This window comes from Lithobates pipiens, unplaced genomic scaffold (genome assembly GCF_037356315.1).
Source record: "Lithobates pipiens isolate NorthernLeopardFrog02 unplaced genomic scaffold, aLitPip1_a1.2 Scaffold_16, whole genome shotgun sequence".
Classification (NCBI taxonomy): domain Eukaryota; kingdom Metazoa; phylum Chordata; class Amphibia; order Anura; family Ranidae; genus Lithobates; species Lithobates pipiens.
Genome location: NW_027507748.1, coordinates 309,868,411 through 309,896,341, shown reverse-complemented (window position 1 = coordinate 309,896,341; position 27,931 = coordinate 309,868,411). Strand labels below are relative to the sequence as shown.

Below are 27,931 nucleotides of genomic sequence, written 5' to 3'. Positions count from 1 at the left end.
CCTGAGTCCAGGTTCAAGCCCCACCATGCAAGTGGACATATGGTAGCACTTAGTAACAGGGCCACGCTTCGGGCACAGACTCGCTTCGCTTGCCAATTTTGTATTCTAACTCTATGTCCACTTGGATGGTGGGGCTTGAACCTGGACTCAGTGTGCAGGCGCCGTTCATCTTCGGAGATCTTCGGCATATCCTTGTCCTCTGTACTGTGCTAGCACAGTACAGGGTGGACACTATCTGACAGGGGACAGTATTCGACACAGAGCCGGCAGTACTGATCTTGTAACACAGGAACTGGTGTAGCAGTAAACAGGAATGTGAAGGTTGCTGGCTTACACTGGTCTGGTGACAATGGGATTGGTGTGGCAGTGATCAGGAACACTGTGGTTGGCTGCACTGGTCTGGTGGCACTGGGACTGGTGTGTGGGCGATCTGGAACAATGTTGGTGGCTTATGCTAGTCTGGTGATACTTGGGACTGGTGTGGCAATAATCAGAGACACTGTTTCTGGCTCACACTGGTATGTTGACACTGGGATTTATGTGGCAGCAATCTGGAACACTCTTACTGTTTACACTGATCTGGTGACACTGAGACTTATGTGGCAGAGACCAAGAACACTGTTTGCTTATTGCACTGATCTGGAGACACCAGGAATGGTGTAATGGTGATCAGGAACACTGTTTCTGGTGTGGACTGGTCTGGTAACACTGTATTGGTGTGGCAGTGATTAGGAACACTGTTTCTGGATTACACTGCTTTGGTGACACTGTGTTGGTGTGGCAGTGATTAGGAACACTGTTTCTGGATTACACTGCTCTGGTGACACTGTGTTGGTGTGGCAGTGATTAGGAACACTGTTTCTGGATTACACTGCTTTGGTGACACTGTGATGGTGTGGCAGTGATTAGGAACACTGTTTCTGGATTACACTGCGCTGGTGACACTGTGTTGGTGTGGCAGTGATTAGGAACACTGTTTCTGGATTACACTGCTCTGGTGACACTGTGTTGGTGTGGCAGTGATTAGGAACACTGTTTCTGGATTACACTGCTTTGGTGACACTGTGATGGTGTGGCAGTGATTAGGAACACTGTTTCTGGATTACACTGCGCTGGTGACACTGTGTTGGTGTGGCAGTGATTAGGAACACTGTTTCTGGATTACACTGCTCTGGTGACACTGTGTTGGTGTGGCAGTGATTAGGAACACTGTTTCTGGATTACACTGCTTTGGTGACACTGTGATGGTGTGGCAGTGATTAGGAACACTGTTTCTGGATTACACTGCTCTGGTGACACTGTGATGGTGTGGCAGTGATTAGGAACACTGTTTCTGGATTACACTGCTTTGGTGACACTGTGTTGGTGTGGCAGTGATTAGGAACACTGTTTCTGGATTACACTGCTCTGGTGACACTGTGTTGGTGTGGCAGTGATTAGGAACACTGTTTCTGGATTACACTGCTCTGGTGACACTGTGATGGTGTGGCAGTGATTAGGAACACTGTTTCTGGATTACACTGCTTTGGTGACACTGTGTTGGTGTGGCAGTGATTAGGAACACTGTTTCTGGATTACACTGCTCTGGTGACACTGTGTTGGTGTGGCAGTGATTAGGAACACTGTTTCTGGATTACACTGCTTTGGTGACACTGTGATGGTGTGGCAGTGATTAGGAACACTGTTTCTGGATTACACTGCTCTGGTGACACTGTGATGGTGTGGCAGTGATTAGGAACACTGTTTCTGGATTACACTGCTTTGGTGACACTGTGATGGTGTGGCAGTGATTAGGAACACTGTTTCTGGATTACACTGCTTTGGTGACACTGTGATGGTGTGGCAGTGATTAGGAACACTGTTTCTGGATTACACTGCTCTGGTGACACTATGTTGGTGTGGCAGTGATTAGGAACACTGTTGCTGGCTTACACTGGTCTGGTGGCAATCAGGAACATTGTCACCAGTTGCTGGCAACTGTTGCTGGCTGCACTGGTCTTGTGATACAGGGACTGGTGTAGCGGTAATCAGGAATGCTGTTGTTGGCTTACACTGGGGTGGCTAGCGATCAGGGACAGTGTGGCAGACTTCAATGATATCATATCAAGACACTGCCTAGAGACGATTCAGTTCGCATTGTGCGCTATACAAGTATTTCATTCATTCATTCATTCACTGTACTGGAGTGACTAGTGATCAGGGACATTGGCAGGCTGCACTGGCGTACAACACACATGACACTGCAACACACATTGATGTCAAAATGTATGCACTACACATGCATCACATAGATGGCCAGGACAAGAAGAAAACACACCAAATTAAGAATTCACACAAAAGCCACCTATGTCCCTATCAGGGCACAGTCATTTTAATTCAAAGCAATATCACAGCATTGCATTAATAGAGAAAACAAAAACAAAAAAAAACTTACTGAAATTGAATTTCTTCCAACAACTTAAAGACATACAATAAACTCCCCCTCTGCTCATTCCAAAAGTCCCTAGGAATCCAGAAAAGAGGTGAAATAATTTAGGCTGGGGGGTGAGTATGGACCCTTAATGTATGAATCCACCTACTCTGCGATCTGAATAGGTCTTTATCAAATTATTCTCCTCTTTCACGCCTATAGATCTGATTCAGAATCCTGGAAAGGGAGGATTCCATATCATCATTATATTTGTATAAAGCATGGCAAGCTATAGGTGAGCAGAGATTTTGTGAGGAAAAGTTCATGACGTGCTCTGAAATTCGCATTTTAAATGAACGTGTAAGGAAGTCAAAGTTATCCCATGCAGTAAATCAATCTATTTCCCAATATGTACATATTTACAAGTTGAACAGACCCGCACGTATTTGGTACACTTAGTTTGAGAGAATAATGACAGAATAATTGTCAATTATTACAAAAATGACTCCGGAAAAATTGATGTCCTATTGAAAAGTGTGATATTTGTTGCTATTCGTGATAGAGCATGAAGGTGTCACAAGTTTAGACATAAACATAACTCTCTTCATGTTTAAGAGCTTTTGCTCTGTGACACGCATTCCTAAGATATTTGTCTATATACCCTCAAGCCATAAAACTTGATCGGAACTTGTTGGGCTTTTAAGTCATTACCATAACCCCAATAGAGTGAAAATCTTTTAATAGGGACAATTGTTTCCTGTGATAACCGTCCCAGGCCGGCCATATATGGTTCAAATCTTTGCCGGTTCAGCAGGAAACCAATGGTTGCAGGAAATACATTTTTTCCATGCACGGCTGGCATAAGAATAGAATTTGGATAGGCATCCTCTACTTCTTGGAAAGACTTCCTCTCACTTTTTGTCTACAGGACAGGAAGTGAAGGAAAATCTCTTGAATGGGACACATATGACATGACATGACAGCGTTTTGTAACCATTCCTTATTCTATTCAAAATGAAAAAAACTTACTTTAGGGGCTGTCTATATTTTTAGGAATGAAAAATTGCTTCATAAAGAGACACTGTCATCTTGCCAATTCAGGACAGAGGGAACTTCCTCACAGTTCCATGCTCCTCCACATCCAGCTGCTAAAATTGGCTGTATCTGCAATCTTGATTGGGCCGTTATGTCCAGGCACTATCACAGGGGGGCAGGTTACTGTATATGCTCTCTCATTACCATTCTGGGAATTATTGATGGCTGCAGAGGAGCAACAAGCTTTGAAGGTGCACAACTAGGGTGTATATGTGGGGTTGGGGGATGCCCTTTGCAGTTGTATATTAAATAGACATTGTCACATTGCTCATGCAATGCAAAATGGCAGTAACTCTGTAAAGTACCTGAATCTGTCTTGATATTAGCCTCTATCATGCCTTGCATAGCAGCGTTTATCCCGGGAATGGAAGGGGCAACACTAGGAACCAAATCAGACTCTTCAATGGCATAGATGCTTAATGAACATGTTAAAAACATGAGAGCAGAGTGCCCTGAGCTGAAAAACTCTGATAAATATGTTTCTGCTAAATTATTGGCCAGTCAGAAGACTGGTGGCAAAAAGGTGACACCTGTGACGATAATGAATCACAAACTAGGTGAGAAGAATGGAGATTCATATAGTGCCTTCCTCATTTCTCAAAAATGTACAAGTCTGCCACAAAACATTCAGATACAAACCTGATATTTGTGTGGCAAAAGGGCCAGCAAAATTTAGAAAGCCAATGACAAGATTGAACCTCCCCACCCTAGAAAATAACCAACTCAAGCAGATCAGGTTGGGGTTCATAAACACTACTTAGGTACTGCAAATACTTTAAATAATTCCAGGTAAGCTCATTTTAAACAGCACTAGTCTGACAAGCCAGAGTGTTAATAGGTTTCGTAAAGTGCCATTAAACCAGAGATTCATCATTGGCTGTCATAAAATCATTTTGAAGCAATACACTTTTGGAACCTGGCTCTACATCACGGGCCCTCGCTTAAACTTCCAGGCCTCAAACGCTGCACGAATCCTGGTTACTATTAAATTACATTCAAGACAAGCATCTAGCTGATTGTATAGGAAAATAATAATCAGTTAGATACCAAACATCACAATATTACAAGGTGCAGAAAGATGCTGGGAAACATTACATTTCCCAAGGAGAATAGTCACGAGATCAATACCATGGCTAATATCTAAATTGTAATTGTATTCTATTCAATAATAATATGTTGGTTATCAGACTATAAGATGTGGTCATGGGGAAATATTGATGCAGTTAGCAAAACTGGCACTAAGGGAGTGACTGCTAAAATATCATAAACACTTCAGCACTCCTACATCAAACCCTTCCACTCACTCACTCAAACCTTTTGAGTGAGGTTTGGCCAGTGACACCCACTAAAGCAATTGGCAGCAAACAGCTCTCAATTTTCCTATGAAACTATACACAATTGCTGAGGGTCATTAATGAGGGCCAGTGACTCTGATACACCAGACTGGACTACTCCTGAAGCCAACTGGACACTGCACAGGAACCAAAAATCCAAGAAAACCAAAAATCCAAGAAAACAATGTACTTTTTACCTTTTGAACTCGCTTTTTCTGTTGCTTTTGCTTTTTCAGTTGCTTATTGTCTATATTCTTTTTCATCTTTTTTTTCTGTAAATGTTTTATTGCACTGTTTCTTCTCTAAACAAGAAATTCAAGAATCCTTGGCTCCTTGAAGTCAGATACCATTTTTACCAACTCCTTTATATTCCTGTCTGGCATGACAGTGAGTTTCACAGATATTTCTTAGACCCCTTTCACACTGGAGGCATTTTTCAGGCAATTTAGCTCTAAAAATAGCGCCTGAAAAATGCATCATCTGCAATCCCAGTGTGAAAAGCCCGAGTGCTTTCACACTGGGGCGCTGCGCTGGCAGGACGTCAAAAAAAGTCCAGCAAGCAGCTTCTTTGAGGTGCTTTAGGACTGGTGTATACACTGCTCCTAAAGCTCCCCTGCCCATTTAAATCAAATTGCAGGGCCACCGAAGCGCCTGCAGAGCACCGGCCATAACAACGATATTCCTCTTCAAACTTAGGACGTATATCAGCGTGCGGCAGTCCGTAAATGGTTAAAGGAATTGTAAAGGCAGAAGGTTTTTTTATCTTAATGCATTCTATGCATTAAGATAAAAAACCTTCTGTGTGTAGCAGTTACCCCAGCACCCCCTAATTACTTACCTGAGCCCCATCTCTTTCCAGCGATGTCCACGAGTGTCTTAGCCATCCGGGACTCTCCTCCTGATTGCCATTGAGACACAGCAGTGGTGCCATTGGCTCCCGCGGCTGTCAATCAAAATCAGTTAGCCAATCAGAAGAGAGAGGGGGCTGGAGGGCAGGGCTCCATGTCTGAATGGACACAGGGAGCTGTGACTCAGCTCGGGTGCCTCCATAGCAAGCTGCTTGCTGTGGGGGCACTCGACAGGAGGGAGGAGCCATGCAAAGGGACCCGAGAAGGGGAGGATCCAGGCCACTCTACGCAAAACCAACTGCATGCAAAGAGGAGGTAAGTATAACATGTTTGTTATTATTATTGTTTTCTTTTTTTTTTAAACAAGAGTTTACAATCACTTTAAGCCCCCCAAAAAATACAAAAAATAAGAAAACACCTCACCTTACTCCTTAGCTTCTAGTGTGCTTGACTAGGCAAGGTTGATTCCCAAATCCTATGAAAATATGCTCCTGTACAGTGTAGGAATGTATTCTTGCAGGATTTTAGGTCCTTCGCTTTCCCAGAATGTGATATCACCATCATCTAAGCAAGCACTGGAAACCATGATTTCAGGTTGGATTTTCTTCCACCCAATGCTTTATTGGTATTTTTGGTTTAAATTTATATTTTTTATTCGGGGGGGGGGGGGGGGGGGGGGATAAGCAACGTCTGTGTTAGTGTTCTAAGAACACTTGCAGTATTGATTTTCTTTGGTAATAGGCATAGCAAATACCAGGTCCCAGTAAGGCTAGTTTTATTTAAAATGTGTAGTATGTTTTCATTTTTTTCAGGAACCTTAAGTCAGAAGGGGATCTTCCTTGTTTCCTTGTTTCAGTTTCCTAATGACAAACCAGATATTCTGATTTCCTTTAAAGTTAAAAATAACTAACTGCTTCTTATTCAAAATGAAGGACCTTATTCATATACTGTATATATAGGAGATTCCAGCTTATGCTGCATTTGCATTGATTTCCCAGGTGATGGAACTATCCTCTATTTGGCTTTAACGTATTCCATGTAATATTGGCACGCGCCCAATTTTTATTTTGCCACCAGGAGGCACCATTTTCTCTTATTGCAAGATTACTGCGTAGGTCAGTCTTCAGAGTCAATTTATAATTTAGCTAGTCTGAAGTACGGACATAAAAAAAATATGAGTGTTCAGGCTTAGCTAGATCACATGCTAGAGGCTGATAAGGTCTTCTTATTAATTCAGTTTTTACTTTACACTAGTTGCCATACATTGTACACTATGAGTGCCACACACAATGAACATGTACAATAAATTCATGAATGATGATGGAGTAGCTCTCAGGTTTAATGGGAATTGTTCTCCAGCTAGAAAGTGTTCATTACTAAGCATTTAGACTAGAGAAAAGGAAACTAATAATTTTAGCGCTCCATTAAAAATTGCAATGAAAAGACCAGGCATCTTCGTTATGTAGTAATTGGAACAAGCAGGGGCAGATCATCAGAATTTACAGAGATCTTCTGATTAACCACAACTTGTATTTCCTCTTTTTTCTATCATCTAAGGCAGTGGTCCCCAACCTTTTTGGCACCCGGGGACCAGCTGTGTGGAAGAAAATTGTGCCAAGGTCCGGCGAGGGGGGGGGGGGGGTACGCACAGGGGGGGGGGGGGGTGTAAGCGAATTTTGCGGCAATAGCTGGTGTTCTGCTGCTGGTACTTCAATCATCACAGCACCATGGCTGGTATGGTGTCAGAATGATTGAAGCGCATTATTTCTTATATTACATTGTAATATAAATGAAATAGTTCAACTCACCATAAAGCAGAATCAGTGGGAGCCCTGAGTGTGTCAATTTCCATATCGCCTGCCAACAGATGAGGAATGACACTTGCCTGCCACCAGATGAGGAATGCCACTTGCCATGCTGCCTGCCACAAAATGAGGAATGCCACTTGCCACATCACCTGCCTGTGCCACCAGATGATGAATGTCACTTGCCATGTCACCTGCCTGTGCCACCAGATGAGGAATGCCACTTGTCCCGTCACCTGCCTGTGCCACCAGATGAGGAATGCCACTTTCCATGCTTGCCTGCCACCAGATGAGAAATACCACTTGCCCTGCGGCCTGCCACCAGATGAGGAATGCCACTTGTCACGCTGCCTGCCACCAGATGAGGAATGCCACTTGCCAGGCTTGCCTGCCACCAGATGAGGAATGCCACTTGTCAGACTTACCTGCCACCAGATGAGGAATGCCACTTGCCACGCTGCCTGCCACCAGTTGAGGAATGCCACTTTCCATGCTGCCTGCCACCAGATGAGGAATGCCATTTGCCATGTCCCCTGCCTGTGCCACCAGATGAGGAATGCCACTTTCCACGTCACCTGCCTGTGTCACCAGATGAGGAATGCCACTTACCACGCTTGCCTGCCACCAGATGAGGAATGCCACTTGCCACATCACCTGCCTGTGCCACCAGATGAGGAATGCCACTTTCCATGCTTGCCTGCCACCAGACGAGGAATGCCACTTGCCACGCTGCCTGTCACCAGTTGAGGAATGCCACTTGCCACGCTGGCTGCCACCAGTTGAGGAATGCCACTTGCCACATCACCTGCCAGTGCCATCAGATGAGGATTGTCACTGCATTGGTGACACTGGTTCAGTGGTCTTTCTTGAGTGCAGACAAGAGAGCAGAGATGCGGGGTGGGTGGTGAAAGATGATGTCATCGCTCTGCTCCCCGCCGTGCTTGCGACATTCTGTATGTTGTGAGGGCGGAAGAGCGGTGATGCTAAGCGGATGGAGAGAGATGTCATCTCTGCTCGCCAGCCCGCTTCTCTTATTTGCCCACCCCCTTTCCTCTCTGATCCACCGGTGCCTTACAGCCCACCATGGCCCGGCTGCAAAGATGTTACGGCCCGCTAGTGGGCCGCGGCCCGGGGGTTGACGACCACTGATCTAAGGAGATCCTGCTGCTAGAGCAAACAAATATCGTACTGTGTAAAAAATAACGTACTTTGTAAAAAGAACACGTAAGGTTTACCTTTCCAAACTTTGTGCTTAGAAAGCTATGGGAAACACTGGAATCCGACCCTCCAGGGTGTGTCGGATAACTAATCTCCCGCTGTAAGCGAATTTTGCGGGCAATAGCTGGTGTTCTGCTGCTGGCACTTCAATCATCACAGCACCATGGCTGGTATGGTGTCAGAATGATTGAAGCACATTATTTCTTATATTACATTGTAATATAAATGAAATAGTTCAACTCACCATAAAGCAGAATCAGTGGGAGCCCTGAGTGTGTCAATTTCCATATCGCCTGCCACCAGATGAGGAATGGCACTTGCCACGCTTGCCTGCCACCAGATGAGGAATGCCACTTGCCATGCTGACTGCCACCAAATGAGGAATGCCACTTGCCACATCACCTGCTTGTGCCACCAGATGAGGAATGTCACTTGCCATGTCACCTGCCTGTGCCACCAGATGAGGAATGCCACTTGTCCCGTCACCTGCCTGTGCCACCAGATGAGGAATGCCACTTTCCATGCTTGCCTGCCACCAGATGAGGAATGCCACTTGCCACGCTGCCTGCTACCAGTTGAGGAATGCCACTTGCCATGCTGCCTGCCACCAGTTGAGGAATGCCACTTGCCACATCACCTGCCAGTGCCATCAGATGAGGATTGTCACTGCATTGGTGACACTGGTTCAGTGGTCTTTCTTGAGTGCAGGCAGGAGAGCAGAGATGCGGGGTGGGCGGTGAAAGATTATGTCATCTCTCTGCTCCCCGCCGCACTTCCGACATTCTGTATGTTGTGAGGGTGGAAGAGCGGTGATTCTAAGCGGATGGAGAGAGATGTCATCTCTGCTCGCCAGCCCGCTTCTCTTATTTGCCCACCCCCTTTCCTCTCTGATCCACCGGTGCCTTACAGCCCACCATGGCCCGGCTGCAAAGACGTTACGGCCCGCTAGTGGGCCGTGGCCCGGGGGTTGACGACCACTGATCTAAGGAGATCCTGCTGCTAGAGCAAACAAATATCGTACTGTGTAAAAAATAACGTACCGTATATACTCGAGTATAAGCCGAGATTTTCAGCCTCTTTTTTGAGGCTGAAAGTGCCCCCCTCGGCTTATACTCGAGTCATCGCTGTCTGCCCGCTCGATCAGCGTGTCGAGCAGACAGACAGCGGCCATTCTATCATTCAAAAGCCGCGCCTCCGGCTCCGCCTTCGCCTGTGATAGGCGGAACACTGAATTTCCCAGCAGCCTGTGTTCCGCCTATCACGGACATCGTATCATCCTCGTACTACGGACGAGGATGATACGATGTCCGTGATAGGCGGAACACAGGCTGCTGGGAAATTCAGTGTTCCGCCTATCACAGGCGAAGGCGGAGGCTTTTGAATTTTACAATGGCCGCCGAGGCGCCGACGAAGAGGGCACGGGACGGAGGCAAGGCAAGGCACGGCACGGGACGGGACGGAGGCAAGGCAAGGCACGACACGGGACGGAGGCAAGGCACGGCGGCAAGGCACGGCACGGGACGGAGGCAAGGAGGCAAGGCACGGGACGGAGGCTCGGGACAAAGGCTCGGGACACAGGTAGGCTGGACACACACACACACACACACACACACACACACACACACACACGGATGGATGGATGGATGGATGGATGGATGGAGACACACACACACAGGGATGGATGGATGGAGACACACACACACAGGGATGGATGGATGGATGGATGGAGACACACACACACAGGGATGGATGGATGGATGGACACACACACACACAGGGATGGATGGACGGACACACAGGGATGGACGGACACACAGGGATGGACGGACACACAGGGATGGACGGACACACACACAGGGATGGACAGGCATGTCTCACCCTCGGCTTATACACGAGTCAATAAGTTTGCCAGTTTTTTTGGGGGTAAATTGGGGGCCTCGGCTTATATTCGGGTCGGCCTATACTCGAGTATATACGGTACTCTGTAAAAAGAACACGTAAGGTTTACCTTTCCAATCTTTGTGCTTAGAAAGTCTATTACATCACTACTGTGTTGTATTGATGTAGCTGCCACAGGGAGGACCCACTCTAACAATGAGGCTGCATTAAAGGAGATTGTTACTTAGGAAACGTGACAGTGGCCATTTTTCAGAAAATGCAGTTTCCCTGGTTGTCATAACAATCTAGTTCAGGAGTCTTCAAATTATGGTCCACGGCTACACCCTGTCCGCTACAAGAATCCTGAGCGCAGCAACTTTCTGTGCAAATCCTTATGTTAGTTGGCAGTGGAGGCACTGGTCTGTGTATGGAGACTGGCGCATTCAATACCAGCCAGATGTGGACCCCCACTATTTGGTTGCTAGAACCACTGGTGCCCAATGATTGCCCCACTGCCAGCATTTACAGGAAGGCCAGACTGCCTTCATCCAGACCTGGTTTGCCTCCCAGCTTCTGTTCTTCTTTTCTGCTGTTTGAAATGTAAAGGGGGACTCTTCTTTGGTACACATGGATGTAAAGGGGGGACTCTGGTGGGCACCCCTGGCAAGAAATAGGAACTCTTCTGGGCACTTCTTGATGTAAGGAGAAACTTTGCTGGGCACTGTTGGGTAACCCTGGATGTAAGGGGGGATCTGATGGGCAGTCCTGGTTATAAGGGGGGACTCTGGTGAGCAGTCCTGGATGGAAGGGGGGGGCTCTGATGGGCAACCCTGGATGTAAGGGGGGAATCTGATGGGCAGTCCTGGTTATAAGAGGGGAATCTGATGGGCAGACCTGGATGGAAGGGGGGGCTCTGATGGGGAATCTGATGGGCAGTCCTGGTTATAAGAGGGGAATCTGATGGGCAGACCTGGATGGAAGGGGGGACTCTGATGAGTAGTCCTTGATGGAAGGGGGGACTCTGATGGGCAACCCAGGATGTAAGAGGGGAATCTGATGGGCAGTCCTAGATTTAAGGGGGGGCTCTGATGAGCAGTGCTGGATGGAAGGGGGGTCTCTGATGAACAGTCCTGGATGTAAGGGGGAACCAAGATTGGTACCTCTTGATATAAGGAGGAACGCTCCTGGGCAGTCCTTGATGTAAGGGGGAACCCAGATGGGCAACTCTTGATATAAGGAGGGATGCTCCTGGGCACTCCTGAATGTAAATAGGGACTCTGCTGGGCATTCTTGGAACATAAGGGGGACTCTGATGGGTAGTTGTGGATGTAAGAGGGGGCCCTGATAATCACTCCTTGATATAAGAAGGGATTCTCCTAAGCATTCCTGGCTGTAAGAAGGACTTTGCTGGGCATTCCTGAACGTAAGGAGGGATTCTGCTTTGTACTCTTGGATGTAAGGGGGGTTTTGACACTCTTGAAAGAGGAAGTAAACCCTGATGGGTTTACTTCCTCTTTTTTTCCCTGCAAAGGTAAAGCATAATGGACTACTATGCATCGCATAGTAGCTCATTATGTGTCACTTACCTGACACAGGAGCCAGCGAAGTCGCCGCTGATCCCTGTAGTCCGCCGCGTCCATCTTGCTGGTGGCGTCTCGCAGCTCCGACCAATGACAGCGGCGCAACCGCGATGACGTCACTCCCGCGCATGCGCACGGGAGTCGCGCCTCGCAGCTCCGTTGCTGTCATACGGCGAAGCCGCGATGACGTCACTCCCGCGCATGCGCACGGGAGTCGACAAATTTGGCAAATCCATTCTTGGATTTGCCGCATTTAGTGCGCCTGCGCGCCGCTGTCTACGGCGCATGCGCCGTAGACAGCGGTGCCCATTTTCGGGCAAATATCTCCTAAACCATATAGGTTTAGGAGATATTGCTTGGACCTACAGGTAAGCCTTAATCTAGGCTTACCTATAGGTCCAAGTTGTTTGGAAGGGTTTACTTCCTCTTTAATGTCAGAAGAACTCTGCTGGGCACTCCTGAATGTAAAGGGGAGCTCTAATGAAAACTCTAAGGTGGACGCTGCTGGGCTCTCTTTATAAAGCTGATATTTTTTTTTTTTGGCTCATGAATATTTGTAAAACATACAATGTGGCCTCTGTATGTAAAAGTTTAGAGACCCCTAATTGAGTGGCTTCAGTAGGAAGTCACTGACCTAGAACACGCAAACAGATTTGGAGTTCTTACGTCACTCTAATCTTCCTGATTTGTGTACATGTTACAATAGAATTACATTCAGAAAAAGCCAGAAAACAAGCTTTTTGGAAGCCTCTCAGTACAGCATTCCTTTAATGACAAACATATTTACTATTCAGTAAACATCATGGCGGAAAATTCTAAATTCTATTCCTTCCTGAAATCAGATACGTCTTTATATCTGCCTAGTCATTTCTTTGGTCGCATAATAACTTATTGTTTTTGCCAACCTCTAAAATCATCCAAAAAAAAAAACCTTCCGCAAGCCATATTAAAGTTAAAGTATCTAGCCCAAAGGAGGAAAGAACTTGCACATTAACTGAAGAGCTGCCTGCTGACAATGCAGTTTGCTAGACATAAATATAATTAAATCCATATTATAGAACCATCGAACCCAAGTACTTTATGGTATATCGGGCATTATAAAGTCCATGGCATTTCTTACCTTATAGCCGACAGAAATGGGATAGTTGCTTGTTTTTGACAGGTCCATAGCCGATCACAGGCGACAGAGGAAATGAAAGCAAAGACTTTCAGTGTCACTTTGCTCCCTGGTCTTTAAGTAAAGTTGGATAAGCCACTGAAATTTGAGAATTAACCTTATAAAATAAGGAACGCTTAGTAAGTTCCTGTACGGTCTATTATTTTAGGATATCCGATGGCAGGAACAGATCTGAACCCCCGTCTATAGAGAAAGCTGTACGGTTTGCTGTCTCTGTAAACTGAAAGTAAATGTTTCCTTGTGCTGCAGGATTGCTAGAAGTGAAAGTGACTCTGTGACCAAGCTAAAACTGCAAGAGACGGAAATAAGGGATATGTGGCCTAGAATAAATCAGTAATAAAAGAGACTGCTACGACCCTATTTCAGGTACTTACATAGCGCTGTCAATTTTACGCAGAGCTTTTACATAGAGACTGAAAAGAGACATAACTACAGGGGCACTTTAACGTACATTATATTACCAAAAGTATTGGAACATCTGCCTTTACACGTACATGAACTTTAATGGCATCCCAGTCTAATGCCGCGTACACACGATCGGAATTCTCATCGGAAAAAGCTCTGATGGTTTTCCCGACGGAATTGCGATGGAATTCGGCTCAAGCTGTCTTGCCTACACACGGTCACACCAAATTCCGATCGTTTAGAACGCGGTGACGTACAACACGTACGACGCGACTAGAATAAGGAAGTTCAATAGTCAGTAGCCAATAGCTCCTGTCTCGTAGCTGAATCTGAACATGCGTGATTTTTGGCGTGTCGGAATTGCATACACACGATCGGAATTTCTGATAGAAAGCTTTTCCGTCAGGAAAATTGAGAACTTGCTATCAATTTTTGGCTGGCGGAAATTCGGACAGCTAAATTTCGATGGAGCATACACACGGTCGCATTTTCTGATGAAAAGCTCTCATCTGTCTTTTTCTGGCCGGAATTCCGACTGTGTACGTGCCATTACTCCATAGGGTTGAGTTGGCCCACCCTTTGCAGCTATAACAGCTTCAACTCTTCTGGGAAACCTGTCCACAAAGTTTAGGAGTGTGTCTATGGGAATGTTTGACCATTCTTCTAGAAGAGCATTTGTGAGGTCAGGCGCTGATGTTGGACGAGAAGGCCTGGCTTGCAGTCTCCACTCTGATTTAACCCAAAGGTGTTCTATCGGGTCGAGGTCAGGACTCAAGTTCCTGCAGCCCAAACTCGCTCATCCATGTCTTTGTGAACCCTGCTTTGTGCACCAGTCCAAATAATTTGGTGGAGGGGGGATTACGGCGTGGGGTTGTTTTTCAGGGGTTGGGCTTGGCCCCTTATTTCCAGTAAATGGAACTCTTAAAGGGGTTGTAAAGGTTCATGTTTTTTCACCTTAATGCATTCTATGCATTAAGGTGAAAAAACTCCTGGCAATGACGGCCCCCCCGAGCCCCCCCATTTACTTACCTGAGCCCATTCACCTGCTGTGTGCGTCCCCCGGCATCCTCTTCTCCACAGAGTCTGCCCGTTGATTGAATAGATAGGAGAGATTGATAGCCGCACAGCCATTGGCTCGTGCTGCTGTCAATCACATCCAATGACGCAGCCTGCCAGGGGGCGGGACCAAGTCATACACGCTGTGTCTATGGATGAAGCGCGTATGACAGGGAGCGCGCCCACAAGCTAACCCCCTTGGGATAGAGCTTCCCAGAGGGAGGGTTAGCTATTGCGGGGAGGAGCCGAGAGAGCCAGAGGACCCCAGAACAGGAGGATCGGGGCCACTCTGTGCAAAACGAACTGCACAGAGGTAACTATAACATGTTTGTTATTAAAAAAAACAAAAAAAAACCCATACGACCTCTGTATGTAAACAACACAAAGCCCTCTTAAAGGGGGGAGTAAAAACTGGCACATTGCTAAGTGAAATCAGCACACATTACATATAGTAAACATTGTTAGGCACACATTTAACCCATTGATTGCCCCAGATGTTAACCCTTTCCCAGCCAGTGTAATTCGTACACTGTATTAGTGTCACTAGAGATGTCAGTGGCAGGTAGCCAGTTCCCACAGAACAGGAATCTTGCCACGAATAACAGGGCCATTATTACAGGGGTGGTAGGTTGCCTGTTTCCTGCTAGAGTATTGTCGGATTACCCTGATCACCACCATTACTAGTATTAAAGAAACAAAAATAATAATAATAATGCCAGTACATATCTCATAGTTTGTAGATGCTCTAACTTTCACACAAACCCATCAATATACACTTATTGGGAAGTTGTTTTACCAAAATCATATAGGAAAATACACTTTGACCTAAATGTATGAAGAAATTAAATCTTAAAGATTTTTTTTTTTTATTGGATATGTTTTATAACAGAAAGTAGAAAATATTGGGAGTTTTTTTCAAAACTTATGCTCATTTCTCATTTATTAGCGCCAAAAAATGAAAAGCCCAGTGGTGATCAAATAACACCAAAAGATGCTCTATTTGTGGAACAAAAATGATATAAATTTTGTTTGCGTAGAGGATTTAATGAATTAATTATTTAATGAATTAACTACGCAATCATCAATTAAAGTAGCGCAGTGGCAAATAGCAAAAATGTCCTTGTCGTGAAGGGGGTAAAATCTTCCGGAGCTGAAGTGGTTAACAAAGCTTTTTCAAAGAATTTTCACGAGAATGAGAAATTGAGATAACAAACCTGGAAAGGGCAGAAAAATGAATGGTCAGATTCATTTCTGGATATTTATTCCAAGCTTATTTAAACCAATATTTACCATACCCTTTTTGAAAATATTATCTAGGGATCGAGGCTGGTAGCGGTCTGTAGTTAGAATATTCTTTAATAGTGGCCTTGGAGCAGAAAAGATCACTCTGTAGTTATACATAACCTCGTACAATACAGACACCTCCAAATCTTCAACATCTCCCCATGACAAAGCACAAGGTCTAATGATGGTGCACAATCCAAAGTGTATGCTATATTGATCTGTCACTTTAAAGTGGTATTAAAACCAAAACAAAATGTCATATATTGTAGCTTACCAATCCTTAAATGTAGTGACTGTATTCATTTTTCTTTCTTTTTGTTCAGCTAGTGATCCAGTCATTAAAGGGGTTGTAAAGGTAAATGTTTTTTCACCTTAATGCATTCTATGCATTAAGGTGAAAAAACATCTGACAGTGCCTGCGCCCCCAGCCCCCCCGTTTTACTTACCTGACCCCTCGAAAGTCCCGCGCTCGTCCCCCGACGTCCTTTCCACCGTTCAGCCTGGCCGCTGATTGGCTGGAGTGGATGGATGGAAAGCAGTGCAGCCATTGGCTCGCGCTGCTGTCAATCACATCCACTGATGCGGAGCGCTGGGGGGCGGGGCCGTGTGATACAGCGAGCGGCTATAGCCACCAGCTCTATCACGGGAGCGCACCCGCAGATGCTTCTCACCATGCGAGGGAGCTCGCATGAACGTGAGAAGCATCTGCGGGAGGAAGCAGAGACAGCTGCCGAGGGACCCCAGAAGAGCAGGTTCGGGGCCACTCTGTGCAAAACGAGCTGCACAGTGGAGGTAAGTATAACATGTTTGTTATTTTAAATAAATAAAAAAATTCCCTTTACAATCCCTTTAACACCCTTCCTGTTTTATGGTGTCTCCTATCTGGAGGGAGGAGCGCTGGAGACACCTTTTGAACAACAGCATTGTCAATCTGGGTAGAGGGTAGCGTTAGATGCAATAAAAGAGTCCACTTACAAAGATTTTCCTTTTTTGCATACAAAACCTTTTTAGATACAAAACCAAAAACTTAGTATGGTGATATGTCTGTGCATCGTCATGAATGCCCAGCAATGCCAACACAGAAAACATAGGAAGGGCCATATGCAGACGGACATTGATGAGGTCAAATATCTCTGTCCAAAATTGTGTCAACCTGGGACAGTCCCAAAACATGTGAAGATATGTGCCAGGGTCCCTCAAACAGCATGGGCAGGTCAGCAACAGTTGGTGAAATATTCTATGCAATCATTGTGGGTTGAAATATACCCTACATAGATATTTGGTCTGAATCAGTTTATCTCTAGATGAAATAAGTTTAGGACAATCTTCAAGACAGTCCTCCCCATCCAATGTTGAAAAATCCTTTCTCCCTTGTCCCCACTTGCTGTCAATTTTGGTATAATCCACGTAGAGGAGAGCCAGATATAGGAACAAGAGTGGCTTCAGAAGAGAGTCCTGGGCACGGAGACTCTCATTCGGGTCTGTTTCAAGAATAGGAGGTTGTTGGAACTGAAACCGAGCAGTATGTGACAACTGGAGGTAGTGGAAGTGCATCCTTCATCTAGACACATAAGATGGGTCCTGAAAAGACAAGAGGGTCAGGCAAAGATCTGAAATGAGGTAGAGCGATTACCCCACAGAGGTTGGTAGGACAACCAATAATTAGGCTTAATAAATGTCTTCCGCCTCACCTTTTTATTGTGCATCTCTGCTACCTGTGCACCTACTTCCAAACCACCATTTTGAAAATGTATTTCTGAGATCAGCTCGCAATGTAGCCATGCTGCATGGGATTGAGTGAATGATATCATGCTACTCATCTTGTACATGCGCCTCAGGATATTACTTTGTCTGTTTACGTGTACAACAATACTGCAAGATTTTGCAAGATCTCCCATAGGGCACTGATGACTGTGCCTTTCCAGGGGGCATCAGTGAGGCTAGGGCTACACCATTAGTGCCTCTTGGGAGATCTTATACCCTTTGGGGAACCAGAAAGTGGACACAAGTTAATTAAATAAATAAAAAAACTTTAAAAAAAAAGATGTTAAATGTCTTTGCATCACCATACAGCTGCATACTGATGAAAATTTAAGTAACTGGGGGGAGGGGGGCGTGTCCAAGATGGCGCTGGGAGCAGACGTTTGTTAACTGAGCTCCCGTCTCCGGCTGCTTATCCTGCCATTATCCTGGTGTACGAGACTCCCTATCGTGTGATCCATCAGCGGAGTGCCTGAAGGGGATTTGGGCGATGCCCGGTGGCCGAAGGAATAGCCAGAAAAAGCCCGCTACGACTCCTGCCTCTGCTCGCTCGGCCCTGCGGCCTCTCGCACACGCGGTTAACCACATGGAGGCACAGACGGACCCCCCCTCGAACGGCGCTATCCATGCCGGCTCGGAGGCTTTTGATGCTCTGATGCTGGCTATCTCCACCTGTCAGGCTGACCTCACTACGAAGATTGACCATGTACAGACCGAGACGGCCCTGATTAGGCGAGACATGGACAAGTTTCGTGACCGGGTGTCGGAGGTTGAACGCCGAGTATCCAGAGCGGAGGACGTCCAAAGGACCCATGATGCCGACATCCAAGCCCTGAAGATCAAGGTCAGACATCTGGAAGCGAGAGCCGAGGACGGCGAGAACCGAAACCGGCGCAACAACTTGCGGGTTATTGGTCTCCGCGAGGGAGCGGAGGGACAGGACCCTGTTGCGTTTATGGAGGGGCTCCTTCCATCCTTGCTTCCCCGGGCTAAATTCTCCCCGCACTTTTCCATCGAACGGGCCCATAGGATGCCGGCGGCCAGGGGCCCCCAGGGCTCCCCCCCCCCGCACTTTCATCTTTAAGTTGCTCCATTATCGCGACCGGGACACTGTGTTGCAGGCGGCGCGGCTGCAAGGGGAGCTCAAATTTGAGAATGCGAGGATCCTCATATTCCCGGATTATTCGGTCGAAACTCAACGACAGCGGAAATCCTTCGACCATGTCAGAAGCCTGCTGCGACAGCGGGGGGTGAAGTATAGTATGCTTTTCCCGGCCAGATTGCGGGTTCAGGATGGTGAGAAGACGATCTTTTTTACTTCGCCCCGGGAGGCCGCGGACTGGGCCGAGACTCTCCCACGCTGAGCCTACCATGGTATGTGATCCTAATTCCCCTCCTTTGTGACTTTGCCTAGCTGACTATGTCCTCCCCCCCTGCGAGATCACCCCCTGTACCTCGCTCCTCACCGGTCTGGTAGTGAAAACCTCCATGTAGCCCTAGGGTCTGTTGCGGTTACACGATACACTCTGTGGATCTTGGCGGCCCTACCGAGCATGTTCTCCCTTTACCTGGGGTGGGACAGGAAATATACGACTGGCGGAGGTTTGGACACATTGAAACATTTGGACTGCTTGCAACCGGTGCTGGGGTATGAGGGGGTGATTGGGAGACGAGTAAGATGCAGTGATGCCCTGTTGATGGGAGGCTCTACCTAGATCTGGGGTTTTTTTTTTTTGTTCCTCCTTGCATCCCCTCATGCCGGGTGGGATTCTGTCCCCACGGCGCACTGACTGTACCCACATGCTTTTTACCTAATCCCGTGTACTGGGCTCCGAGGACCATGGACGCTGTCTCCTATCACTCCTTGAAACTGGAGACCTGTGCTATCGAGGGGTTTGGGACACGGATCCTAATGTATGATTCGTTCTTCTTTTTGTTTGGACTTTAAGTATGCACCCCCGGGGACCCTGGAGATCTACACTTACTATCCATGCCGGACTGCAGTTTAACTGTTTTTCCACAGCACCTGTAGTGGGAGGCATAGCTCCTCTTGCACACAGCCCTCATGGGTGGCTATCTAACCACCATAGTTTTGGGAAGGGAAGCCCTCCTACCGAGTTGGGGGATGGGCGGGGTGAGGGGGATGGTTGGGTTATGTTGGTCTGCCGTTGCAGGCCCCCAGTTATTATTTTTATGTTTGGTGATTTGGTTATGCTTGACAGTACTGCTGCTGGTTTTCCTTAAATTGGTAACGTGTATAGTTCAGCCTTTTGCATACCCCTCCGGGTCTGGGTGTCTGGATGGGGGGGTGGGTGTCCCACCTTCCCACCTCACATTATTTCTTGCCCCCACTGATGTCTTCTCTTAGGGTCATCTCCTGGAACATAAGGGGTTTAAATTCTCCTGTCAAACGCTCCCTGGTTTTTCAGTTTGTTAAATCTTACCATCCGCACATCTGCGTGTTCCAGGAGACCCACCTAGTGGGAAAGAAAACCTTTAGCCTCAAAAAACCTTGGGTGGGCTACCACTATCACGCGACCCACTCTACGTTTTCGAGAGGGGTTAGTATTTTGGTTGTAAAGTCACTCCCATTCAGGCTCCTTGATCTGGCCCTTGACCCGGGGGGTAGGTATGTAGTGTTGCATGCAGACAGGTAAAACGCCGGGACCGGATGGTCTCCCGGTAGAATTTTATAAATTGTATGCGGAACAACTAGCTCCACGATTTCAGACCTTACTAACTAGAGCCATGCTCGACGGTAATCTCCCTGACTCCATGCATGAGGCGGTGATTGTAGTTATCCACAAACCTGGGAAGGACCCCACCCTTTGCTCCTCCTACCGTCCCATTTCCCTCCTAAATGTGGACACGAAGATCCTTTCTAAAGTGTTGGCCCTGAGAATCAACTCTGTCATCACGGCCTTAGTGCACCCGGACCAAACGGGGTTCATGCCGGGAAGGGGAATGGACATAAACATCCGGCGGCTGCACACGCATATTGCGATTGCGTCGTCTGGGGAGTCAGGAGTGGTTGCCTTACTCGACGCCGAGAAGGCCTTTGACTCGGTCGAGTGGGGCTTCCTTTGGGAGGTCCTGGCCAGGTTCGGATTTGGGCCTGGGATCCGTGCCTGGCTTCGGATGCTCTATGAGCGGCCCAGGGCTCGTGTCCGAACCAATGGAGTCCTGTCGGAGGCATTCCGGCTGGGGAGGGGCACGCAACAGGGTTGCCCACTCTCCCCGGCTCTGTTCGCCCTGGCTCTGGAGCCTCTCGCCATCCTTCTTAGAGTGGATAGGTCGGTTAGGGGTATACAGGTGGGAGTGGTAGAAGAAAAGATTTCCATGTACGCCGACGACTCCCTACTGTATCTGGCAGATGCCGGGGACTCCCTGCGAGCAGCTCTGGATGTCTTTGACAGGTTTGGCGGATACTCGGGCATCCGCATAAACTGGAATAAATCAGTTCTGCTTCCACTAGGCCGACCTCTCCCCCGGGAAGACACGGGCACTCCACTGGAGTGGGTAAGCGAGTTCACCTATCTGGGAGTGCGGGTGGGGGCAGACTTGTCAGGATATCTAGCTAAAAATGTTTACCCGCTGCTCACTCAGCTCCAGCAGAAATGCGCCACCTGGAAAGATCTCCCCCTGTCGCCAGTGGGTAGGGGTAACCTTTTGAAAATTATCTACTTACCTAAGTTCTTGTATTACTTTAGGCAGACCCCGACTCCCATTTTTAGATCCTTTTTTCGTAAACTCGATAGCGTGGTGGTATCCTTTATCTGGGCGGGGAAGCTCCCTCGGGTGGCGAAGACTGTACTTTATCTCCTGTTGTCGAGGGGTGGTCTGGCTCTCCCCAATTTTTTGGTATACTACTGGGCGGCGGTCTTAGTCACGGTGAGATGGTGGTTCTCGCAGCCTCGTCAAAACCCAGCGGTTACACTGGAGGCCGCTCTTCTTGGATCCTATGTGGCGCTGTCCAATCTCCCTTATAGGGGGGAAAGGGCCAGCCCTAAGGTGACTGGGCCTATGGCAACTGTGCTCCGGGTGTGGAGAGCCTCCAGGGCGGCTGTCCTGAAACGGGGGTGTATTTCGCCCCATACTCCTCTCTGGGCTAACCCCTCGCTATCCCATCTGCTCACGGTCCCTGATCCGGCGGCTTGGGCCAGGAGGGGAGTCATAAAGCTGCGACAGGTAATGCCAGGAGGGAAGATAGCTACGTTTCGGGAGCTGCGACAGGCCCACCATCTACCGGGGAAATTCTTATTTAGATACTGGCAGCTTCAGCATGCCCTCAGAGCCCAATTCCCTTCCCGACCCATGCTAGAATCTGACCCAATTGAAAGCCTGCTAATCTCGGCGGGTCTGGAGAAGCCTGTCACGTACCTGGTTGGAGAGCCCAAGCGTGCAGGGAGCGGCGCCTCGTAAGCCCCGGCTCGAGAGCCCCTGGAGATGGGAACAGGGATTCAGGAGTCCGGAGGACACAAGTGCCAGACTGGTCAGCTGGTAGAGAAGACCGGAGCAGATGGTGGACCGGAGCAGAGGGTGTAACCAGCGCAGGATGCTGGACAGGAACCGCTGGACGGCTGGCACAGGTGAGTAGGCAGGAGCTGCGGAAGTAGTAGTCAGAGCAGGTCCGTAGGCAGGCTGGCAGAAGTAGTCAGGGACGAGCTGGGTCGGCAACAATCGGGCAGCAGAGGTACAAGGCAGAAGGCAGGAGCGTGGTCAATCAGGCAAAGGGTCGGAGGCAGGCGGCAAACGGGCAAAGTCCAGGAACAGGCCGGGTACAGAATCAGGAACACACACACAGGAACAGATAGCAGGAGTCACGGGAAAGCTGCAGACGGGACAGCACAGAGGAGCAGGAGCAGGTCCCTTAAGTAGGCAACTGGGCGCCAAGAACGGTCGCACGGTACGTCTACGTATCCCCGCGGGTGACCGTGCTCCCGGTCGTGACCCCGCGTACCCGCGTACGCCCGTTCGGCTCGTCGCGCACCCGCGTGCGCCCGCTCGTGTCAACGCGCACCCGCGTGCGCCTGTTGGCGACTACGTGCGTTCGTTAGCGCCAACCCGCGTCCGAAGGCACCGACGATCCCCTCGTACCGGGAACCTGCGGGTAAGTCTTACTTGGGTGACCGGGGTGGTGGAACGACCGTGACATTGCCCCCCCCCCAAGGGGCAACCTCCGGATTGCCCAACTGTGCCATCTTATCCGGGTGAGTTCTTTTGAAGGCCTGGATTAGTCTTTCGGCATGCAGGTTGGACTCCGGTTCCCATGAATTCTCCTCAGGGCCATATCCCCTCCATTTAACCAGAAACTGGGTCTGGTTACGTCTCCTCCTGCAATCCAAGATAGCTTCAACCTCGAATTCCAATTCCCCATCAATCATCACGGGTTCTGGGGGGTTGGTACTCCGGTCGGCAAAGGGGTCCGGAACCGCGGGCTTGAGTAATGAAACGTGAAAAACCGGGTGGATCCGGAATGACCCCGGGAGTTTCAGCTCAAAGGCTACTTCGTTTAGTTTCCTCAGAATGGGGAATGGACCCACAAACTTCGGGCCCAGCTTCCTGGAAGGACAGGCCAACTTCAAGTTTAACGTAGACAGCCAGACCTGGTCCCCGACCTGGAGGTTAAGCTCGCCCCTTCTCTTCCTATCGAAGACTTCCTTATAATGTTCCTGGGTTTTAGCCAGCGTTTCTTGAAGAATCCTGTTATTATTCCTGAAGAAGTTAAGGTCCTCCTGGACCGCCGGTACCGAACACTCAAACAGAAGATTACTGGGCAGAAAAAGTGGGTGGAAACCGAAGTTTGCAAAGAAGGGGGACTGTTTGGTGGCCGAATGGACGGAATTATTATATGCGAATTCCGCTAAAGGTAGAAGCGATACCCAATCGTCCTGGGAGAAGGAGGAGAAGCAACGCAGATACTGCTCCAGCGTTTGGTTGGTTCTCTCGGTCTGGCCGTTAGTTTGAGGGTGGTAGGCCGAAGATAGGCGAAGCTCGATTTTCAGGGCCCCACAGAGAGCCTTCCAAAACCTGGACGTGAATTGAACACCCCTGTCAGAGGTGATGTCAGCAGGAATGCCGTGGAGCCTTACTACTTCTTTAATAAAAGTCTTGGCCATCTCTGTGGCCGATGGAGTCCCCTTCATGGGTAAGAAGTGAGCCATTTTAGTAAATCTGTCCACTACCACCAGGATCGAGGAAAAGTCTTCAGAGGGGGGCAGTTCCACGATAAAATCCATGGATATCATTTTCCACGGCCTATCCGGGATGGGTAATGGTCTCAGCAAGCCCCAAACCTTCGACTTACTCCCCTTATTCCTAATGCAGGTGGTACACGCTTCCACATATTCCCTGCAGTGTTTCTTCATCTGGGGCCACCAAAACGTACGTTGAAGTAAGTCTAAGGTTTTGAATGCTCCAAAGTGACCGGCCAATGGGTGGTCATGGCAGGAGCTGAGGACCGCAGTACGTAACTCCTGGGGGACAAAGATTCTATCCTGGTGCCAGAGAAGACCATCCTTGGGGGTTAAAGAGGTGTCAGAGGATAGAGCCGGATCACTGGAGGCCTGTTTAATTCGGGACAAGAGATCTTCATGTAGCAGGAGAAAGTTTCCTGGGGGAAGAATGGTGTCTGGCGTAGGAGATAACACTGGCTCATTGTACATCCGGGAAAGGGCATCAGGCTTCACGTTCTTCGACCCGGGCCTGTACGTGATATGGAACACGAACCTGGAAAAGAAAAGTGCCCACCGGGCCTGTCTTGGCTTCAGTCGTTTGGCAGATTTAAGATACTCCAGGTTCTTGTGGTCCGTATAAACCAGGATCGGGTGGGAAGCACCTTCAAGGAGGTAGCGCCATTCCTCCAACGCCGCCTTGATTGCCAGTAATTCCCGGTCTCCGACGTCATAGTTCCGCTCAGCTTCTGAGAGTTTGCGGGAGAAAAAGGCCACTGGGTACAGAAGTGACTTAGGCCCCTGTCTCTGGGATAATACCGCCCCCACGGCTACTTCTGAGGCATCCACCTCCAGGATATAGGGCAGCGTAGCGTCAGGGTGTCTCAGGATCGAAGCTGAAACAAATAGTTTCTTCAGGGTTTCAAAGGCTTCTTGTGCCTTGGGAGTCCATAGAAATTTTTGACCCTGTTTGGTCAGCTCCGTGATGGGGGAGATAATAGATGAAAATCCTCTGATAAACTTTCTATAAAAATTGGCAAATCCCACGAACCGTTGGACCCCTTTCCGGTCCGAGGGAGCGGGCCAGTCAAGGATGGCTGAGACTTTCTGGGGATCCATTTCTATTCCATCTACGGAGATGATCAAGCCCAAGAATTGAATGCTCTGTTGCTCGAAGACGCACTTCTCCGGTTTGGCGTACAGGCCATGGAGACGGAGACGAGCCAGGACAATCTTCACATGCTCCCGGTGTTCGGCTAAGGAGGAAGAAAAGATTAGTATATCGTCAAGGTATATAACAACAAACAGGTCTAAGTACTCTCTGAAGACATCATTGACGAAATGCTGGAATGTAGCAGGGGCATTACAGAGTCCAAAGGGCATGACGAGATACTCATAATGCCCGAAGCGGGTACGAAAGGCGGTCTTCCACTCATCGCCTTTGCGGATACGGACCAGGTTGTAGGCGCCCCGCAGATCCAGTTTGGAGAACACCTTAGCCGACCCCAGTCTCTGGAACAATTCAGGCACCAACGGTAGAGGGTAGCGGTTTTTCACTGTAACCTTATTGAGTGCCCGGTAGTCTACGCATGGTCGTAGGGAATGATCCTTCTTCTGGACGAAGAAAATCCCTGCACCTGCCGGGGAAGTGGAAGGTTGGATAAAGCCCTTCTTTAAATTATCGTCCAGGTAGGTCTTTAGAGCTCCCAGCTCGGCCTCAGATAGGGGAAAGATTCTCCCGAAGGGAATCTCCGCTCCCGGAAGCAAGTCTATCGGGCAATCATATAGTCTGTGGGGAGGTAGAGTCTCTGCGCCCTTTTTACTAAAAACATCCAAAAATTGGTGATAGACTTCGGGCACTGCCAGTCGGGTTTCGGTGTCTGTCTCCAAACAGAGCAGGGAAGGAGGGTCCGTCTTGATGGCTGGAAGGCAATTCTGATGACAGTAGGCAGATGGAAACTCGATTTTTCCCGTGAACCAGTTTATCAGGGGATTGTGGGCCTTCAACCAGGGTATGCCAAGGATTATGGGAAAGAGGGGAGACTCGATAATGTCCAGACACAGGTGCTCCTGGTGGTCCCCCGTGATGGTGGCAAGAAGGGGAGATGTTTCCTGGGTTACAGGTCCGGATCTCAGAGAGGAACCGTCGGCCAAATAGATAGGAAGTTCCTTGGCCCTGGGCCGAAGGGGAATGTTGTTCTTCAGGGCGAAGGATAGGTCCATAAAACCGCTACAGGCCCCAGAGTCAATGATCGCGTTGACGCGGATAGTCTTGCCGGAGAACTGTAAAAGAAGAGGCACAGCCAGGTGAGAGATGGTACTGGTACTAGGCGTAGTAGGAGGAGAGGCGGGAGGTATAAGCAGGCACTTACGCGACTTGGCGAGGCAAGTGCGAACATAATGTCCAGATCCTCCGCAGTAGAGGCACAGGTTACCAGATCTTCGGCGTTGGCGCTCTTCGGGGGTCAGAGGTGAACGTAGTAATCCCAGCTGCATGGGTTCCGGTAAATCCGGAGAAGAAGGATCAGGAAGAACCGGTGGATTGGCACTTGGAACCCGTGGCATCATCCAGACTGGGCGCGAGGTGGAAGAAGAGCGCTCCAGACGACGCTCTCTTAACCGCCTATCGATCTGGACAGAGAGGTCGATGAGTGCTTCCAGGGTCTCAGGAGTTCCTACACGGGCCAGTTCGTCTTTCAAAGCCTCCGAGAGTCCCATGCGGAACTGGTAACGGAGAGCTGAGCTGTTCCACTCTGTGTCGGCGCTCCAGCGCCTGAACTCAGACACATAGTCCTCTACTGGCCTGCGGCCTTGTTGGAGTGCATGCAAAGCTGCCTCTGCGGTGGCTGCGAGCTGGGGGTCCTCATAAAGATGAGACATGGCTTGAAAGAAGACATCTAAGGAGTCCAGACAGGGGTCTTTTCGTTCAAGGAGGCGATGTGCCCAGGCCTGGGGTTCGTCGGTAAGTAAGGAGATAACGAACCCTACTTTCGTAGCCTCAAGAGAAAAGGTCCGGGGCTGAAGAGCGAAGAAGAGCTCGCAGGAATTCCGGAAGGCCCTAAATTTATTCCGGTTACCGGAAAAACGGTCTGGTGTAGGGACCTATGGCTCTGGCGGCAACATGACCACTGAAGGGGGACCTGGAGATCCCGAGGCAACTGGAGCTGCAGCAGATAGGGCTTGAACCCGTTCCTCCAAACGACCATAACCCTCTTGCAGGTTCTTCACGGCCTGGGTGAGGCCGGCTAGATGGTGGCACAGTTCATCCATCGGAGACGCTCCCTGCGAGGGCTCGAACATGGCTGTCCCGTACTGTCACGTACCTGGTTGGAGAGCCCAAGCGTGCAGGGAGCGGCGCCTCGTAAGCCCCGGCTCGAGAGCCCCTGGAGATGGGAACAGGGATTCAGGAGTCCGGAGGACACAAGTGCCAGACTGGTCAGCTGGTAGAGAAGACCGGAGCAGATGGTGGACCGGAGCAGAGGGTGTAACCAGCGCAGGATGCTGGACAGGAACCGCTGGACGGCTGGCACAGGTGAGTAGGCAGGAGCTGCGGAAGTAGTAGTCAGAGCAGGTCCGTAGGCAGGCTGGCAGAAGTAGTCAGGGACGAGCTGGGTCGGCAACAATCGGGCAGCAGAGGTACAAGGCAGAAGGCAGGAGCGTGGTCAATCAGGCAAAGGGTCGGAGGCAGGCGGCAAACGGGCAAAGTCCAGGAACAGGCCGGGTACAGAATCAGGAACACACACACAGGAACAGATAGCAGGAGTCACGGGAAAGCTGCAGACGGGACAGCACAGAGGAGCAGGAGCAGGTCCCTTAAGTAGGCAACTGGGCGCCAAGAACGGTCGCACGGTACGTCTACGTATCCCCGCGGGTGACCGTGCTCCTGGTCGTGACCCCGCGTACCCGC

At 48.9% G+C, this 27,931-nt stretch overlaps 1 protein-coding gene across 4 annotated transcripts in view; it reads right to left on the bottom strand.

Moving 5' to 3' along the window:
- Positions 1 to 13,608, bottom strand: part of LOC143982690 (transcription factor ETV7-like) — a 75,619-nt gene extending 62,011 nt beyond the window's left edge. For 2 of the 4 annotated variants that reach the window (XM_077481619.1, XM_077481617.1), the window contains exon 1: positions 13,289 to 13,608. In XM_077481619.1, coding sequence (XP_077337745.1) covers positions 13,289 to 13,336 — 48 coding nt within the window. In that variant the 5' untranslated portion in view covers positions 13,337 to 13,608. The remainder of the gene's footprint in view (positions 1 to 13,288) is intronic. The other 2 variants (XM_077481616.1, XM_077481618.1) reach the window with 2 other exon arrangements.
- Between the last annotated feature and the right edge of the window lie 14,323 nt (positions 13,609 to 27,931).